Raw genomic sequence first — 19810 nt, forward strand, 5'->3', positions numbered from 1 at the left:
GCTTATCGAAATAAAATTCACTTTGATTTATTTTGTGATTTTTGAAGGAAAAAATAGAAAAGTAAACTATATTATAATAATCGTAGTTTCAGTAATGAAGATTTGAAATATTCTTGTTTTTGATTATGATATGATAAAAAAAAGTGAAATGACATTATAACATATATCATATGATTATATTTGAATATATATATATATATATATATATATATGAATATATGACATATATTTTGAATATTTTGAATTATTTTTTATGTCATTTTGTAAATGCATATTGTATTTAAATTTTACATAATTTTAATACATTCACATTCTATTAATAAATCTATTGATATTTATAGTTTTATTGAAAATGATATTAACCAAAGTTTAGTTGAATAATTCGATATATCTTGTTCTTATCGAATAAAGTTAATATTATTACACATAATTGATTCGATTAATTTAATTTATTGTTATTAGTGAGAGATATTCAAAGTATTATTCATTTGTTTTGATGTAACATTCGAATTATTGAATTGCTAAAATTAGAATATTATTTATTATCTTTTCATTAATGTGATAAAAAATTTTTCAATTAATATAAATGATTTAATTTCTTATGTTATATTGTCATGAAATAACGAATAAATTTAATTAATATTTTTTTTCATTTATATTTTTGAATTAATATATCATTTTCTTTATGAAAAATAATTAATAATCTTTGATTATAAATTGTAAATTAGAATTAATCTTGAAGGGAAAAATTTATATTATAAAATTATAAATAAAAATAAATAAAATTTGAATTAAAAATTTTGATATGATTTCTTTAAAAATATATCGTTAGATTTTCGTTAAATCACTACTTACAAGATTTTTTTACATTTTTTTTTTTACATTTTTTCATATGCATATATTTATATTTCTTTTATACGATTTTTATTTCTCATACCGATCAAATATACAGTTTTGAGGATAATTTATAAAAATAAATAATTCATCAATTTTTATAATAATTAGTCAGAAAGAATCAAATTTATTATGAATAAATATCATAAAACAAAATAAAAATTAAATAAATAGATTAATATAATAATTTTCAAATAGATGTTTATTATGTTCAAAAACACGTATATAAATACGTATAAAAATATATAACACAAAAAATAATTTAATCATTTTTAAAACATTTATTCCAGAATATAATTAATAGTATTAAATATACACATTTAAATATACATACATATCCTAATATACTTATCCTACTCAAACAATCAGTCATTTGAATCTTCAAATAACCGATGTTCCATTGTATTATGTTATTCATGTTTATATTTTAACATTGCAACATAATATAAGAAAGATATATATATATATCATATTAATATTTATGTTTATATGATAGTTATCACAGTATTAGGCAACAAAAAATACTGTGAAAAAATTTACCAATTGACGTGAAGTTAGATGACTGTTTAAGATTGCAACAAATTAATTTGCGGTATGAAATGATAATTCGTTTGATAAACAAGCTAATGAATACTTTGTTATCGCGTGCAACACAAAAGACCTTGAAGTGCCGCATGCCATCATGCGCGAGAGCTTTTGTTACTCGCATAATGATAACAAAGCGTCTACCCTTCCTAATCTACCGCTATCGTAATTTAAAGCGAGAAGAAATACACACTAGCGAAAGCTGAAGGTGCTAATGGCAGGTAGTTGACGTACTACTCCAAAGTATAGACACGTTATTATTAACGTGCTCGCTCCTATGAATGAAAGAAAACGAGTCTGCATGTATTTTCTCTCCCCTAAAATGGAATCACCTAGCACTTTGACGAGAAATAATATAATAAATGAAAGATCCGATTGCATAATCTGAATTCGATAATTCGAAAATATTTTATATATATATTGTTAGAAAAAGATATTGTTGAAGAATAAAAATTTTTTTAATTATTTATATATTCTTTATTGATTTGTCAATTTTAATTTTTGATATTTGTTGAGTATATTTGTTATGAAAAAACGATCATTTTTAAAATAATGACGACTACTAAAATATACTGATCACATAAAAAAATAAAAAAAATAAAATATTTTTCATTACAAAATTAAAATTTTTGTAAAAAAATTGTAATATTTGCCATTTCTCCAGCATGCAAATAATTATAGAATAATTATATTTATTTTGAGAACTTGTTATTGTTTGATTTTTATTATGAAAATTATAATATTAAGCAAATATAAATTTTTTATAAGAAATATAGAAAAAAGATTTTTTATAAGAAATATAGAAATAGAAAAAAATTTTATTAAAATTTATTATATATATTTATTATATATTTATATATATATATATTTTATTATATGTATTATATTTATTATATATATAATATTTTTAATAAAATATTTTAGTGTAGCCAAAAAATGGAAATTTGAATTAATAAAAAATAATTAATTTTTTTCAAGCATTCTATTTTAATAATAGTATAATTTTTGTTAATATGATTTTAATAATAAAATTTCTTTTAAAAATATATTGTAGCAGGGCTCACAAATGACCTAGGATATCATTCGTATCACTGAAATTATCGCTATAATCATATTAATCATTTATATATGATAATATATAAGAGATTAATTACAAAATTTCTGCATACAAACATAAAAATTGATCTTTGTTCAATTTATATATTTATACAAAAGATATTTATGAATAATTTATTTATATTTTTATATATAAATAAAAATTATTATTTATATATAATGGAACAAAATATAAATATAATTAGATTACATTATATAATGAAAGAAAATAGAGCAAATATCAAATAAATTGAATATATATTTTATATTATACTGTTAACTGTATACTATAAAGTTTATTTTCTCTTTATTTTTTATTTTTTTTCTATTTTTCGATTGTTTTGCTTCATTAATTAATAAATAATAAATATAAGACACAATAATTGTAATATATTTGTATTAGAATTTTAATATTGGATCAAAAATGCAAAGCAAAATATAATATACATAGATCCAAATATATCCTTTGCATACAAAAGATCATAACACAATTTTCAGGTATATATTAAGGTAAACAATAAAAGACAAGTGCACTTTCATTTTATCAATAATAACTGAGCGTGTAAAATGTGCAATAAAAACGAGTAAAGAAACAGTAGAAACACTAGTAAAGTGTTCACAATGCAGCCAATATAAAAATATTATCCGTAGATCTATTCGTTTGAAAAATAAGGAATAAAAGAAACCAGTAGTATATTCATAAATATTTGAAGATTTTAGGAAAAGATTATAAAATTTATTATATCAATAAATTTATCATATTTCGTAAATATTATTAAAATGAATATTTCTAGGATAAATAATATATTAGTAGGTTCTTTATATATATATATATATTTATATATATGAAAAAATCTACTAATATAAATTAATATAATATATTCTATAGAAACAAAATATAATTTATATTTTATATAAATTATAATAAATCATATATAATAACTTTGATTAAATTTTATAACAAATTTTATAACAAGAAATATATGTATACTTTGCATCTCAATGCTATCAAATTAAGAAAGCAAATTTCTAAAGAATGCAAAATTTGTTATACATACGTTCCAAGAAGGTCATCCATTGCGAGAGGGTAATTTTTCAGGGTTGAACATATCTACCGTCGCGGTTGACGAGCAAGCGGCGTTTCAAAGAAGAAATTACAATAAATCAATGTCAAACAGATAATTTCACCAACGAAACAATTATGTTGTTTAATTCGAATTCGTTCGTTCACTCATGTGCAAATTACGCCGCTGAGATGTATACTGCCTCACAGTAGGATTATTAAAAAAATTTTAGACTGAGTCGATTCTAGTCGATTACTATCCACATAATTATTCTTTAAAAAAAATTCTGTTCATAAAAACATAACTTCAGATAGGTATAATGACGACGAAAGAAAAAAAATATAAGCAACCTAATTACAGGTTTAGATACGTCTGACGATATTTCATATCCGATATCTCTCTTCGTCACATTACAATTTTCTCGTTAATCGAAGTTGCAAAAGTAATATAGATCGTTTATTATTCAAAAAAGAACAAAATATATTAGTATATATGTTTATAATATGCTTATTTCCACTTCTTATTACAATACCTTTAGCTTGCAAACAATCATATTAACTACAACACATATAACATATCACAGACCACAATATAATTTCCGCAGATAAATATGTGGATATTTTAATTAAAGATTAAAATTAACATTATTTTAATTTTATTAAAATGTATAAATTAATAACAAACAAATAATTAAAAAATTTTTATATAGATAAAAATTATATTATACATTAAAATTAATAGTATTTTCGATATATTTGCTGATTTTAAATAATATTTTTTGAATTAATTTCAAAAGTCTCAATTTAAGAATATATATTATAACGTATACATATGTACAGAAATTTAACAATTTAATGATAAAAAATTTCTCAAAATAAAAATATTTTTATAAAATTTAAAAAATATATTTAAAACATAATTTATAATATATTATTCTATTAGCAATAGCTATAATATGACAAGAATGAAATTTCTTGAAATTTAATTATAACTCGTTAAAAATGAACAATAATGTTTGCATACGTTTCAATAATATGAATTTAAATTTTAATTCTAAAATTAAAGTGAATATGTGTGAAAATTAAAGTGATAATCATATTTTTCCTAAATTAATAATTGTATTATAGCAAATTTTAATTGAAATATTTTTTTTGAGTTTCAATTTTTAATAATAAAAATATAATAAATTATTATTAAAATTTGGCTGTAATGCTCAAATATCTAACCGTTAGAATAAGTTTTATGATAAGAGAGAAGAATATAACTCCCTTGTTAGTGTAGAACATATAATTCTCTCTTTACAGGGATCGAATACGATCCTCAGACAGAAACTTTGTGTATCGTTTAAATACGCAACGTTTGCGCATTATACATTATATAGTAACTACACTTTTCTCACGTTCGTACAAATAGGTTAATGAACTAGTTATTTAATTTAATTTTTTATTATATATATTTTATAGAATTGAATTTACTTTTTAGTTGTAAAATTATAAAAATTTAATTTAATATTTATAAAAAATAATTTTATAAAAAAGTAAAATTAAATAATTTAATATTTAACTCTACAGAAAAAAACATTAAATAATTTTAATATATTTATCTAATTTTATCTATAATTTATTTTGTATAAAATAAAAATCATATATGATAAAAGTTTATTCTAATATATATTATTATATATTAGAATAATATCTAACATTACTATTTTGAAATTATTTTTTGTATAATCTTCTATATTATTATTCATATTATTCCATAAACTTTTTCATATAATATTTTTTATAAATTATTTTATATAATATATATTTATAATATATATTTGATATCTTAATCTCATTATAACTACTATCTTACAAATATATTTGAAAAAATAAAAAACTTACTTACCTTGACAAAAGAGTGGAATTTTACTTTGCTTGGAGAAACAGGTGGACTGCTAGGTGGCCGTTTATTTCCCTGTACTTGAAGAAGATTTTGCACTTCTAATAAGTATCCTTTCCTAGCGTATCTACTTCTAGGACTGCTTTGAATGTCTCCTTCTATTTTTGATTTTTTGATTAATTTTAAATTCTCTTTAGCATTCTGTCTGAGTATTATATGAGTTAGTCTTCTCACATTGGCCCTAGAATCACTGAAACAGATTCTCCTCCATGTTTTAGACACCATACTAATGGAACAAAGGTCCTGAGGTCCAAGGAAAGACAATATTTTAGAAACTATTCTCCAATGATTGCTTTTGTCTCCAAGAAGTGCCAATATATCCACCGTTTCTCTACCTGTATAATCTGGAGTAGCTCTACTATGATGTAAAGCAGCAGATATGACACGATGACTGAAATCCAACCTCTTTGGCTTGATAGCAGCAAGATACGTGATAGAGAGCTTGCTTAATTTCTGATTGTCTGCCGAACTAATAGCGGGACTAGCTTTTCTACAGGTCGGCGAAATAACAATACGTGGAGGTGGTGGTGGTGTCTTCCGTCTAGGTGAAGTAGTTACCTGGGGTGTGCTCTGAGGCACGATGACTAGTTTCATTTCCACATCTTCCTCGATGGGTTCGGAGGCTATAAACGAAGATGAAGGCACTGACGGTGATGGTGGCGGTGAAAGAAGAGTCAAGTAACCACTATCGACACTATCATGAGAATTGCGACTGCTCGCATTTATCGTGATGCGAGGTGTTTCGGTAATATTTACGTTTTCTATTTCATCCATCTCCGTGCTTTTTAAGGAGAGAATCTGTTTCAACAAATACCGGTGGAACTACCTCTTCTTAAACACAATTACGAACTGTTTCCGAATAAAAAACATATTAAATTTCTTTCCTATGATTTATCACAGGAAACGAAACAAAATAGTTTGAATACGTTTCACCTCGTTGACGTTTCAGCGGCTTACTACGCACCACATTGCAAGCACTTCGAAACTTTGAAATCTGTTTATCCGTTGTCCCACCGTAGCTCCCTTGGCGATTGCCCGACCAATGGGCTAACCTGACTGATCCCGCCGTTCGTTGCCAAGTGCTACCATTGGTTCGACATCTCAACCGCGTTAGCGATACTATCACCTCTAGTGGTTGTTGCTGGACTTATTAAATTCTGTTGCTGGGGAGACCTCTTGATTTCTCGTTTCTCTTTCAAGCGCGCATACAGAAATTGAAATTTACTATCTTAAATCTTTTTTACTATATTTTTTCTTTCTATTAACTAATATTTATGTATTATTGTAGTAAAATAAAAAAAATATTTAGTTTTTTATATATTAAAATCATTATATAAATGATATATTAATTATATAAATCCTATAATTATATATTACGTAATATTATATTTTTTATCTTTTATTATATATATATTAATAATACATTATTAATAAATATAAAAAATTATTTTGAATATAATGTATTTAAATCCATGAATTTACAAAAATTATATTAATAATATAATTTTTAATATAAAATTATATTAATAAAAATATATTATTTAATATTATTATATAAATATATTTTCTTATATTTTTATATTATTTGAAAAACATTGCAGTAAATCGATAGAATTTCAATGATTTATTGATATTATTTTTATAAAAGAAAAAAATATTTAATTTTAAATATTAATATGCTAAGCTTAAATATTTTTCATTTCTGCTTATTTTATCACATAAAATAAAGAAAAAACTAAGATTTAATACAATATAAATTATTTTGTTTCATATTAATATTATAATAAATAATATTAATAATATTATTAATATTATAATAAATTACAATAAAAAAAATTATATTACAATATTACAATAAAAAAAATGAAATGAATTGAAATATTAGATTTTAAAGACGATTTTTTCCATAAAATATAATAAATAATATAATAAAAATAATAAATATAATAAATAAATAATTTTTAATTTCTCAAAGATAATATATAAAAAAAAAGGAAATGAAAATTATGTTGATTACCAATTACTTTATAATTATAAAAAATCATCATTTATCGACATTATTGAAATAAAATTTTATTCATGTTATCATTTTTATCAACATCTAATAACTTTGATAACTATAAACTAATGTATGATGATATGTAAACGGAATGTAATCACATTTCTGTTATCTATAGTCAAATAATTTCCATCAAAGATTAATAATATTTTGTATAAAAACAAATATTTATTATATAAACATTAAACATAATATAATGCATAAATAAAATCTATGTATAACAATTTTTTTATTTTATAATATTATTTTTGGATAGAAAGCTTCAAAATCATTATCATTTTAATGTCACTCTCAACGTTATCGATTCAGTAGAAGAATAAGATTATAACATTCATAGTGGTTAGAATTAAAATTACATTTTAGTATAAAATAAATAAAATATAGAAGAGATTGTCTTGTAAACAAAAATCGAAATAAATAGTTATTTTAATTTAAAAAAATTTTATTTTTTAATTTTCGAATTTTCTTGTATATTTCATTTAAGAGAATATTGGTTTTTATAAAATTTTTATGGAAAATAACGTTATCATTCTATAAAAACTTTTTAAAAAGTGTTTTTATAATATTTTAGAATCAATAATATAATAAAAGTTTCGTGGAAATAAATTATTTATTAAAATATCAAAAGTAAATTATAATATGATATAATAATGATATAATATGATGATATAATACTAATAGATATTAATTTTATTACAATATATTATATTATAATTATAAAATCGTTATACAAATAATTTTTTAAGATAACATTATTATATTTATTAAATTATTATAATTGTAATTATTAATATGTTTATAAAAAAAGATATGATATATATTTTTTAATTTCATTGTAATATTATTTATTACATACTTGTTATATTGATCGAAAATTTATTTATTATTGTAAATATAAAAAATTTTTATTTTTATGTTTATATTTAAAACTTTATATTTAAAATTATTTTCAAAAATTTTTTTTTATAAAAATTAAAATTAATAATGAAAATATTTTTTAAAAAAGTTTTAAAGTTCATATTATAAATAAAATTTGTGAAAAAGTTCTACAGTTTTTTCAAAATTTGCTTATAAATATAAGCAATAAAACTTCAGATTAAAATATATTTCTTTATTCTTATTCTTAAAAATTATTATGAAAGATTTAATTGAAACAATGATTTTGAAAATATTATGCTTTTAATGTCTTGCATTAACTCAATTATATAATATAACAAAACAAAATAAATGTAAAAACAATTTTCTTTTTATTTTTGAAAATATTAATTAAATGAATATGATTTTATTTTCCTTTTATGTACAAGATAATTACCTATTAAAGCAAAATTATTTTTATTATCAAAAAATTATGGATTTTTATTTTGCAATTTTGAATACATTTTGAATCTGATCAAATATTTAAAATAAGTATTATTTATGACATATTATATATAAAATTTTTATATATGTTTTATTCCGTAAATCAATTCATTTCATAATTTTAATTAAATAAATTTTATGATATAAACTTAATAAATTTTAAAAAATACATATTTTCTCAGATTTTTAAACATAAAATATTATTATAGAATATTATAAAATAAAAAATTGTTTTTGTTCAAAAATTCATCATATAGTTTCTTTAAAAATTTAAATCATTAATATATTTATTATATATTATACTATAATATATTATCATAATATATATATTTAAATATATATAAACTATACTTTATATTGTTATAATGTCAATTTTACATTCTTGTCTTAAATTAATAGAAGTGCAAATATATAGATTCAAAATTAAAAATGTTTTATTCAAAATATATTATAGAAAATTACAGAAAATTCAATATATTTTTTTTTTATTAATTTACTTATTTATTTTTCAAATTCTATATTATCACAAAAGAAATATTTCAAAGAATATTAAGAATAAATTGTTCAAAATCATAAATATATCTGATTATAAGAACTATTTCATTTCATTTTAAAACATTAAATTAAATCATATTTGTAAGTAGAAAATTTAAAAATTGAAAAGAATAAAATAAAATTGTAAGTAATGTATATTTTGATTATTTTAAGATTCAAAGATCTTAGATTATTTTAATTAGGAGAGGTATACTAATATCAATATATTTTATACATAGTAGTATCATTTTCTATAATTAGTTGTTTAAGTATAATTAATGTAATTAATTGTGTGCATATAGTCTACACTCTATCTTTATACATATATGTACTTCTAAATAGTTTGATATGAATTTTCACACAAATTTTTTTATCTAGTATGAGATTTCTTTATCTAGATTCTACTTTTTATTTTAGTATACTTACGTGTACTTTTAAATTGTTTGAAGTATTCAAATTTTCATACAAATTTTATCATGTGTTTTTTGGTAAAAATTTTTTGGTAAAAATATAATAAAAATAGAATCAGAATCAAAAGTAAAACAATTTGTGATATATATATACGAAGGTATGTATTATAACATATAAATAAATATTAATAATCTCACATTTTATAAACTACAATTAAATAAATAACAATACGTATTTTAAAAAAATAATGAATCTTATATAAATATTTATTCTTTTTATTTTCTTCAATTATATAATTTACATAAATTGAATTACAATATTAATGAATATATAAAATAATATATTATATTATGAATTTTTATATTATTTATTTAAATAAATGTCAGTATATTATATTGTTTTAAATATTAATATTTTATAAAACTTAAAATTATTTAAATATATCTTTTATTTTAAGAAACAAAGAAAGAAAAAAAATTATTATTAATTTTATAATACATTTTATGATATCAAAATTGTTTTAATTTTTTTTTTTGAATAGTTTTTTCTTCAAAAATGTCTAAAGATTTAATATTGCATAACAAATTCTTACAAAATAAACAATATTTTATAAAAATATAAAAATGTATTAATTATTTGTGTATAAATTATTTGTGCAACTTTTTATAAAAATAACTTTTTAAAAGATAAAAATATAAAATGCTTTATGAGTTTGACACTTATATGTTCAAAGAATTCTCCTTTATTGTTTAAAGTGAAATTCTAAACATTCTAATGTGTTTAATTTTCATTTAACATTTTATTTTTAAGTAAAATTATACATATATTTGTATATATTTTACAAAATTTGGTATTTTTCAGAAACTGAGATTAATAAATCATTTCTACTTTTAGATTAATATTAAAATGAAAAATTCTAGAATCAATTAGAATATTATAAATTTTTTTTATTATAAAAATAGTATACAATATTAATTTTTACATATTACGTTTTAGATTTGTATAATTCTTTTTACTCTATTTGTGGAATATTACTTTAAAATATAAGCAAAAAATTCAATTAAATGTAGAGAAGATATGGAATTATGTACAAAAAAACATATAAATAATAATATACATGTATTATATACATGTATCATATAAATATAGATATAAATATAATGAATAAGTTATTTTCTTTAACAAATATTTAATAATTATTTGATATAAGATAAATATAAGAATTAAGTAATTTTTAATAAAAATATTTATTCCTGACATAATTTATTATAAATTATATAAATTATATTTTTATATTTATAATTATAATCTATATATATTTATATTATTTTAAAGAATTTTAATATTGATTAAAATATTTTTCATAGTTTTTAATAAAATTTATAATTATTTTATTTTATTAAACCTTATAATAAAATTTTTATTTTATTTATCAAAATTTTATCAATTATACAAATCATCTGATATAAAACATTTTAAGCAATATATTTTTACTTAGAAAATTATCTTTTACAAAGAAAACTAATAGTGATATTAGCAAAATGTTAATATTCTTATATTTTATAAAATGACATTATATTTTTTAATATCATTTAATTTTTTAAACTTAATTTTATAATATCATATAATATAAAATTATAATTGTAATTAAAATTATAATATATATAATATATACAATATATATATAATTATAATATATTTAATATAAAATTTTAATACAGATCTAATTTGCAAATGACTTACTTATACTACATTAAAAACAATATTTATAAGAAAGATTTTTGATTTAAAAGTTAAAAGTTAAATTTCAATATAATATCAATTTGCATTTATCAGGATAAGGTTACAATATTAGTTGAAATAAATGAAAATTTTCTTTTCAAAATATTAAGAACAATAGCTCATAAAAGATTAACATTCGATTTTTGATTCAGACAAACCTTTTTCTCTCACAGGAAGAATGTTGTTATAATCTTTTTTATTCTATGTTATTTGATAACGTTATAAACACGAAAATAACATTAAAATAACATTAAAATAACACTAAAATAGTAAAATATTTTTTAATATTTATTATTATATTGATATTAAATATTGATAATATTCGAATGATCCAATACCAAATAATATTAATTACCGGATTCAATAATAAATATTAATATGTATCAAAATTTTAAATAATTAGTATTATTTTTAGATATTGATATCTTTTTTTTTATATATTAAGCCAATGTATTCAAATATATATCAACGTAATATAAATATATATCAAATATATATCATGTAAATAAGTAGTTTTTATTGGTTTGTACAATGGTTGTCTATCATTTGTCTTGCTGTCGATATTTATTCTTAAATCAAAGGACGTTAGAATAATATGCTAATATTTCTAAAATAATAAATAATTATAAGTAAATAACATAGAGCTTACTATCATTTCAAAATCTGCTATGATTAATAATTTATTTAAAAAGATTCTTTTATTCTGTCAATTTGTGTTCGAATTAATATTTAATCTTGGTTATGTTTAAAAATGAAAATTAAAATATTTAAATATTTTTTTAAAAAATGTTAAAATTTCATTTTTTGGCTATATTTTTTTAAATTTAATAATTTAAAAAAATTGCACAATAAGTTAAGAAATTATTATTAAAGGAGAAATTTTAATCTTCAATTTTTATTATAATATTATTATATTAATTATTATAATTATAATTATATTATTATAATAATAATATTTTATTATTTTAATATAATAATAATAATATTTTATATAATAATAATATTTTATTATTATTGGATTCAATCAAAAATTTTTCAATAACTTTAATAGCTAATAAATTTTTTAAATTTAAAAAAAAAATATGTTTATTTGATATAAAAATTATTTATTATTTATTATTTATTATTATATAATAATATATAATATATAATTATAATATATAATATTAATATATAATATATAAATTATAATGATATATAATAATAATAATAATATATAATAATATTTATTGATATTATATATGATTATTATATAATAAATATTAAATATATTTATATAAAAATATTAAAAAAAAAATGTGAAATTCAATTCAGGATTGTGAAAATAAAGATTTCATTAAAATGAATTCAGAATTGATTATTGTATGATTTTGTTTTACAAAATTATAACAATTTCAAAAATTTTTTATTGAGTATACTTACACTGCTTACTATCTATCTATTTAATTGTTTACTGCTTACTATTTATCTAATTGCTACAAAATCCAAATGCTAAGCTATGTATGTACATATATATTGAAGTAATAACAAAGAACTTTTTGTTGTTTTTTGATGAAAATGTTTCCAATTAATAAAAATATTTTATCTATACTGAAGCAATATAGTGTGAGAAATGTACTTAGATTTTGTTTCAGTTTTAAATCTATATTTGTTGTTGACAACAAAAAAACTGAAAACAAGAAACTTAGAAAAATATTTAATAATAAAAAATGATTTTTTTAAGAAACATGAAACATTAATAAATTATTATTTGTTATTATTTTAATGAAGACAATTTTAGGTTTTTATTTTTAATGTTCTAATTAGTTTATTCAAAAATATATCATAAATCATAAATTATTGTATCAATCAATATTTAACATAATTAATATCACAATAACAGAAATAACAAAAACAAAACAATAACAAAAATATTTATTTTAAATGTTTGAAATACAAATTTTATTAGTTTTCTATTTTAGAAAGTAAACTAGAATTTTTATAAATTCTTTTTTTGTTATAGTAGATTAAATGAAATAATTTCAGATATTATATTATATATATATAATAACTATGATATAATCTTGACAAAAGAGATTCTTTCTATGGTAATAAATCAAATTTAATTTTACAAGTGAACGATACTGTATACGATAATAACGATATGATGTAATTAGCAAAAATATTAAAAGAAAATTATTTTCTCTAGAATAATTTTGAATATAACAAAAATCAATAAATTTTATTCTGTAAATTTAATATGATAAACAATTTTTGCGATTAAATTTAGATTCAGGATACAAAAATATCATTCCATTTGTAAACAAAAAAAATTCGTATAATCCATTTTTTCATATGCTATTATTTTTTAAATCACACTTTTTATATAAATGAATCAAATTTGTAAAAAAAATATATATAATAATGGATATCAAATTTATAATAAAATGTTAATATATGATTGATCTTCTATATTATTAAATAAAAAATATTTTATATAGATATATATGTAAAATTTGGATAAATTGCATCAAGAATTAAATTGCAAGAAGAATATTAAAAATTATAACATATAATTTTATCAGTATAAATCTCAACTGACAATTTTGTATATCAACTTTTATTTATTTTGGACTTTAGAATCGACCTTGTACCTTACGAATATACATATGTAAATAAATATATATATATATATATATATATTAAAATTTCGTAGATCTTTGTTCGCAAGCTTCTATGTACGAGAATTTTTTTCACAAATTACTAATCATAATCAATAATTGTTTCTATCAATTTACTATCTTTTATTGTTTGCAAACTATTCGTCACGAATTATGAGTTTTTGCATGTGAAACAGTAATTTAAAGAGTTATAAAGAAAAATGTGTATATATATATATATATATATATATATATAAAGTACGTATTGCGATCATATATATAATATATAAACGATATAATATAATATATATATTATGTAATCTATATAATTATTATATAATTTAATATAATACTATTTATACTATATAATATATAATATATATGTTCATTTAGTGAAAATTATTTAATTCTATTAATGTTGATATTATTTCAAATTTCATAATTGGTATTCGAAGAAATTCTTGAATTGCTATTGATATATCATTCTTAAATGCTAAAAATTCTGTAATATTATTTAGTTGATTTAATTTAATAGTAAAAATTCTTTTTACTATGTATTAACATGTTTAACTTTTTTTTAATTTAACAAATAAATAATTATAAAAATATAAACTAACAATTGATCTTGCTTATTCCTAATTTTTTACAAATTTAAATTAATCATATATATTTTTATGAGTTTTGATTTTTAATGGATAGTTCATTATAAATAGATAGATAATAATATAATAAATAGATAATTTATATTTTAAAATATTTATTCTTTACTCTATATAAATATATTTTTTATTTTATATATTTTAACATATTTATGTAAACATTTATTAATAATTAATAAACATTATTTAATAATATAGTAAAAATTCTTATGTTGAATTCAAATTTTTATTGATATTTAAAATTGCAAAGAAGTATGATATAATTTAATCTTTGGATGTGATATCGTTATAATTTTTCATAATTAAAATATGGAAATATAGTATTAATGTACATATTATTCGGAAGTTGTAAATTTTATTCATACTATGATACAAATGCTGAAGAATATATGCATATATTTATTATATATATTTTCATCAAAAATAAATTAATATAATTTTTAAAAACAAATAGATAAACAAATAGAAAAATTTTTAATTTTTGTTAAACTATTCATCATTTCATAACATCAATATTTATTACTTTTGATCTTCGAACGTTCACAAGATTAAAAATAAACAATCATTGGTATCGATTTTAATCTCGACTTTAACTAACAGTCTCATATTCTTTATTCTAGAAGAAATTATGTAATTCCTTTATAAATAATTCCATTTAATAAATTCAAAGATTTCATTTAATGATTGTTTAAAATTTTCAAAAAGAAAATTAAATTTTCAAGAAAAAGAATTAAAGATTAATATTTATAGTTTTTTTTTTCTAAAAGAATTCTAAAACAGAATATATATTACATATACATCCTGAGGCTTTCATAATATGTATTTCTAGTAACAGATATAATTAATATCACTGAATAATTTGTTTAGGAATGAAAAAAAATTATATTGCAATTTTGAACAATTCATATGGTCCACATTGAATCATAGTAGCAAGATTTCTGCGCAATATAGCGCGCATATCTTATATAAAGTTCTATGGTAACCAATCAACGAACAGTATAAATTTGTGTTAGTATAGTAACGTAACTTATTTTATAGGAATTCAAATGTTATTCATAGTTGAATTGCGGAACTGTATGTTTCGTATTATATTACATTCAATATTATATTCATATGTGACTTTATATTAAAATATTACTTAATATAATAATGTAATGTATATTTTATAATGTAATATGTGCTAAATGAAGTATATAAATATATTATATATATATTTGATTATTAGAAATTTTAAAAAGAAGAAATGGATACACATGTGAATACACGTGTTCGTAAAAATGTATAATATTACATATTAATCATTAATTTGAGGTAAATACTTATTATTTATTATATTTTATATATATTATTATTATATATATTATTATAAATAAATTTATATATGTATGTATAAAATTATGTATTTACATATATAAATATCTATAAAATTAAAAGATAGTTATTAATTTTATTTAAATTAAATTTTATTTAAAAATAACGTATTTTAGAAAGTTTAAAAAGTTATAAAATTGTTGATGAAATTTAATTATTTACAAATATTTAATAAAGGTCATAATTTTGAACATATGAAAAAAAAATATATGAATGTTAAAAAATATAACATCCATGATCTTTATATGTAATAATTATATGTAATAATTTGTATATAATTTTTTAATATCAATTGTAACTTAAACAATTCTTAAAAAAGAAAATATATATTCGTGATTATTATTTTTATCATCATTAAAAATATTGTGATTATTTATTTTTTTTTGAATATATGTTGATTTGATACACAATTACTAATTTTATTACTATATGTTATTAAATATTAAAATAATAAGTTCTTATTTACTTTTCTAATTTGTAGTTTTTTTCTATAATAATAAAAAAATTTCTATAGATTTTCTACAATTTTCTATAGATATTGTATATAATTCTGGAGATTATTTTTTATAAACAGATTATCCTGTTTTTTATTTTACATTATTGAATTATTAATTTATAACAATATAATAATATTATATATAACAATATTATATATAATAATATTATATATATTATTATATATATTTAAAAATATTATAGCACTGGAGTTTTGAAATATAATAGTTTTTTTCCCTTATGAATTAATTTTTGTAGAAATATTTTTTATTCTATTATAATATAAGTAATAAGTTAAATTATTGATTTCATAAATTTATAACTTGTTATTTCATAAGCAATATTCTTCTTTTTTAATATAAATTTAACAATCAAATAGAAAAGTTAAAATGTATCTTTAATTTTTAAAAGTATTAGCTATATATAATAATATAAATATATATTATAAATTTAAAAGTCAAGATATTAATAAACATTTTTTATAAATTTTTTTAATGCGATTATTCATTATATATGATTAATATTTATTTTCTAAATAATTAACAATTTACTTTAATAATTTAATTTATCTAAGTAATAATACAAATATATAAATAATACAAATATTTGTTTCATTGATATTAATTGTTACTTAAAATTTTGATTATTTTATTGATATATATTATTCCATTGATACAATAACTGAACTAATATCTGAAATATCTAATTTCTACTTACTTTCAATAATTTAGTTTTAATAATAAATAAAGTATATTATGACTTTATATAAATAATGAAATATGTTTTAATTAGATTAGTCATTAAGTATTTAAAATAAATAATAATTATTAATAATATAGCAGTAAATTATTATTATTTTGCTATATCCAATAATGAAGAATATATGATCAATAATTTTTCTATATATTTAAGAAATAGAATATTTTATATCTAACTTTCTATAGAAACCATTTTTATATTTGAATTTTTCAATTTTTATTAAGAAAATTTTTCATCAGATGGATTAATATTTAATTAAAAAGATATTAGAAAACAAAATCATATAATAAATTATATAAATTAAATATGAATATAAAAAAATGATTTTAAATATGATTTTTTATTTAAATAAATGAATTAAAATTTTAAGTAGATAGATCATTAAATTATAAATATATAGATAGTGCTTTTGTTATTTTTCTGATAGATATAATGAAAAAAATTAGTAATGAAAAAAAAAAATAATAAAAAATAACAGTAAATTTATTAAGATATATTGTATTTTTTTTTATTAATAATAAATATAGAGTAAATCAAAATGATACTAAATTTTTTTTCAAATTATTAAATATTATTATAACATTTTATCATATTTTTTTTTTCATCAATATATATATTTATATTTATCTATTGCAATTGTATAAAACATAATTGTATAATATTAGAAAGTATAAAATTACACAAATTTGTTTTCGTATATTTATTTTTATATTTTCTATAATATAAATATAAAATATATTCCATAATTCATTATATATTATTCTTTTCTTTAATCTTAATTTTATTAATCCTTAAATTTCGAATCTATATATAATATTTCTTTGTTTTTAAGTTTAATAATGAATTTGAAAAATATTATAAAAAATATACTAGTATCAGTTATTATTTTTTATTAGATAAAGTTCAGTTTGGTTTCTAATAGAATATATCATAAGAACACCAAATTTATCATTTGTTTTAATGAAGTTTTATTACATATGTTTTTAGTTTAGTACTTACATATATATTGTTATCTTATATTTATATTATATATATAATATATATATATTTTATTTAAAAAATGTTTTTTATGTATTTATATTAAAAAATTGGTTTCATTATTTGATTATTATAATTAAAATATTATATTTTAATTTTGAATATTAACTATATAACAATTATATTATATATTAATTATATAATTTTTTTATATAATTTATTTAATTTGCAATAATTTTTTAGGGTATCAAAAATTGATGTCTTCAATTTTTAATATTCAATCTAATTTGATTTTAAATAAGGCAAGTCTTTATATATTTTTTCTTACTAATATGATAAGTTTCTTTCCATCATTTTAATTAATTTTTCATTACAAAATTTCTGTAAAATATTTTAATAGAAAAATAAATAAAAAGATTAATGTAATGAAAAAATCTATAACCTATATGTATTATTTCAATCTATTTAATATTTTTAACAGAGTTAATTATTTATTTCAGTTTTAATTTTCAAAATATTTTGTAAGTATAAAATTATGATAAACTTTAACTATATTTTGATTAATTCAAATTATAATTATATTTATGAGAACAATACAAATTTTCAGTTATAAATTAAATTTGATCATTATGTTTTAGTCAATTTTAAAAATATTCTATAATAATAGTACTTATATATTATATATATAAAATTATCAGATTAAATAATTTTCACTTTAAAAGATTAAATATAGAATATATTATTAGTTTTGAATTTCATAGAAAATAGAATAAGAGTATTATTTAAATAAGGATTAATTACTGTGTTCTCTTTTTATTTTTAAATATTCGATATATCATGATATCATGTAATATATTATTAAATTAAAGATATATTTTTTTATAAAAATATAAATTAATTTTTTTCAATAAAATTAGATATTTATGTTTATGAATTAAAAATATTTTATGTTTATATTTTATAACTTAAAATAACTTTGAAAAAAATATTTTAATTTATCAATATATGACTTGGTATAATTTTTTTAATGATTATCAAAAAGCTTAAAAAATATTGAAATATTGAAGAAAGATAAAAATAAAGAAATTACATATATATTTCTATATATGTATATATATATAATGGAATATCGATATAAAATATATGATATAAAATATATATATATATATATATATATAAGTA

At 17.1% G+C, this 19810-nt stretch overlaps 1 protein-coding gene across 2 annotated transcripts in view; it reads right to left on the reverse strand.

The window, feature by feature from the left end:
* Window positions 1–6522, reverse strand: part of LOC122717591 (F-box only protein 43-like) — a 57296-nt gene extending 50774 nt beyond the window's left edge. For both annotated transcript variants that reach the window (XM_043941812.1, XM_043941813.1), the window contains exon 1: window positions 5529–6522. In XM_043941812.1, coding sequence (XP_043797747.1) covers window positions 5529–6356 — 828 coding nt within the window. In that variant the 5' untranslated portion in view covers window positions 6357–6522. The remainder of the gene's footprint in view (window positions 1–5528) is intronic.
* Between the last annotated feature and the right edge of the window lie 13288 nt (window positions 6523–19810).

Source organism: Apis laboriosa, unplaced genomic scaffold (assembly GCF_014066325.1).
Source record: "Apis laboriosa isolate Shangri-la unplaced genomic scaffold, ASM1406632v1 scaffold53_cov140, whole genome shotgun sequence".
In the NCBI taxonomy this organism is placed as follows: Eukaryota; Metazoa; Arthropoda; class Insecta; order Hymenoptera; family Apidae; genus Apis; species Apis laboriosa.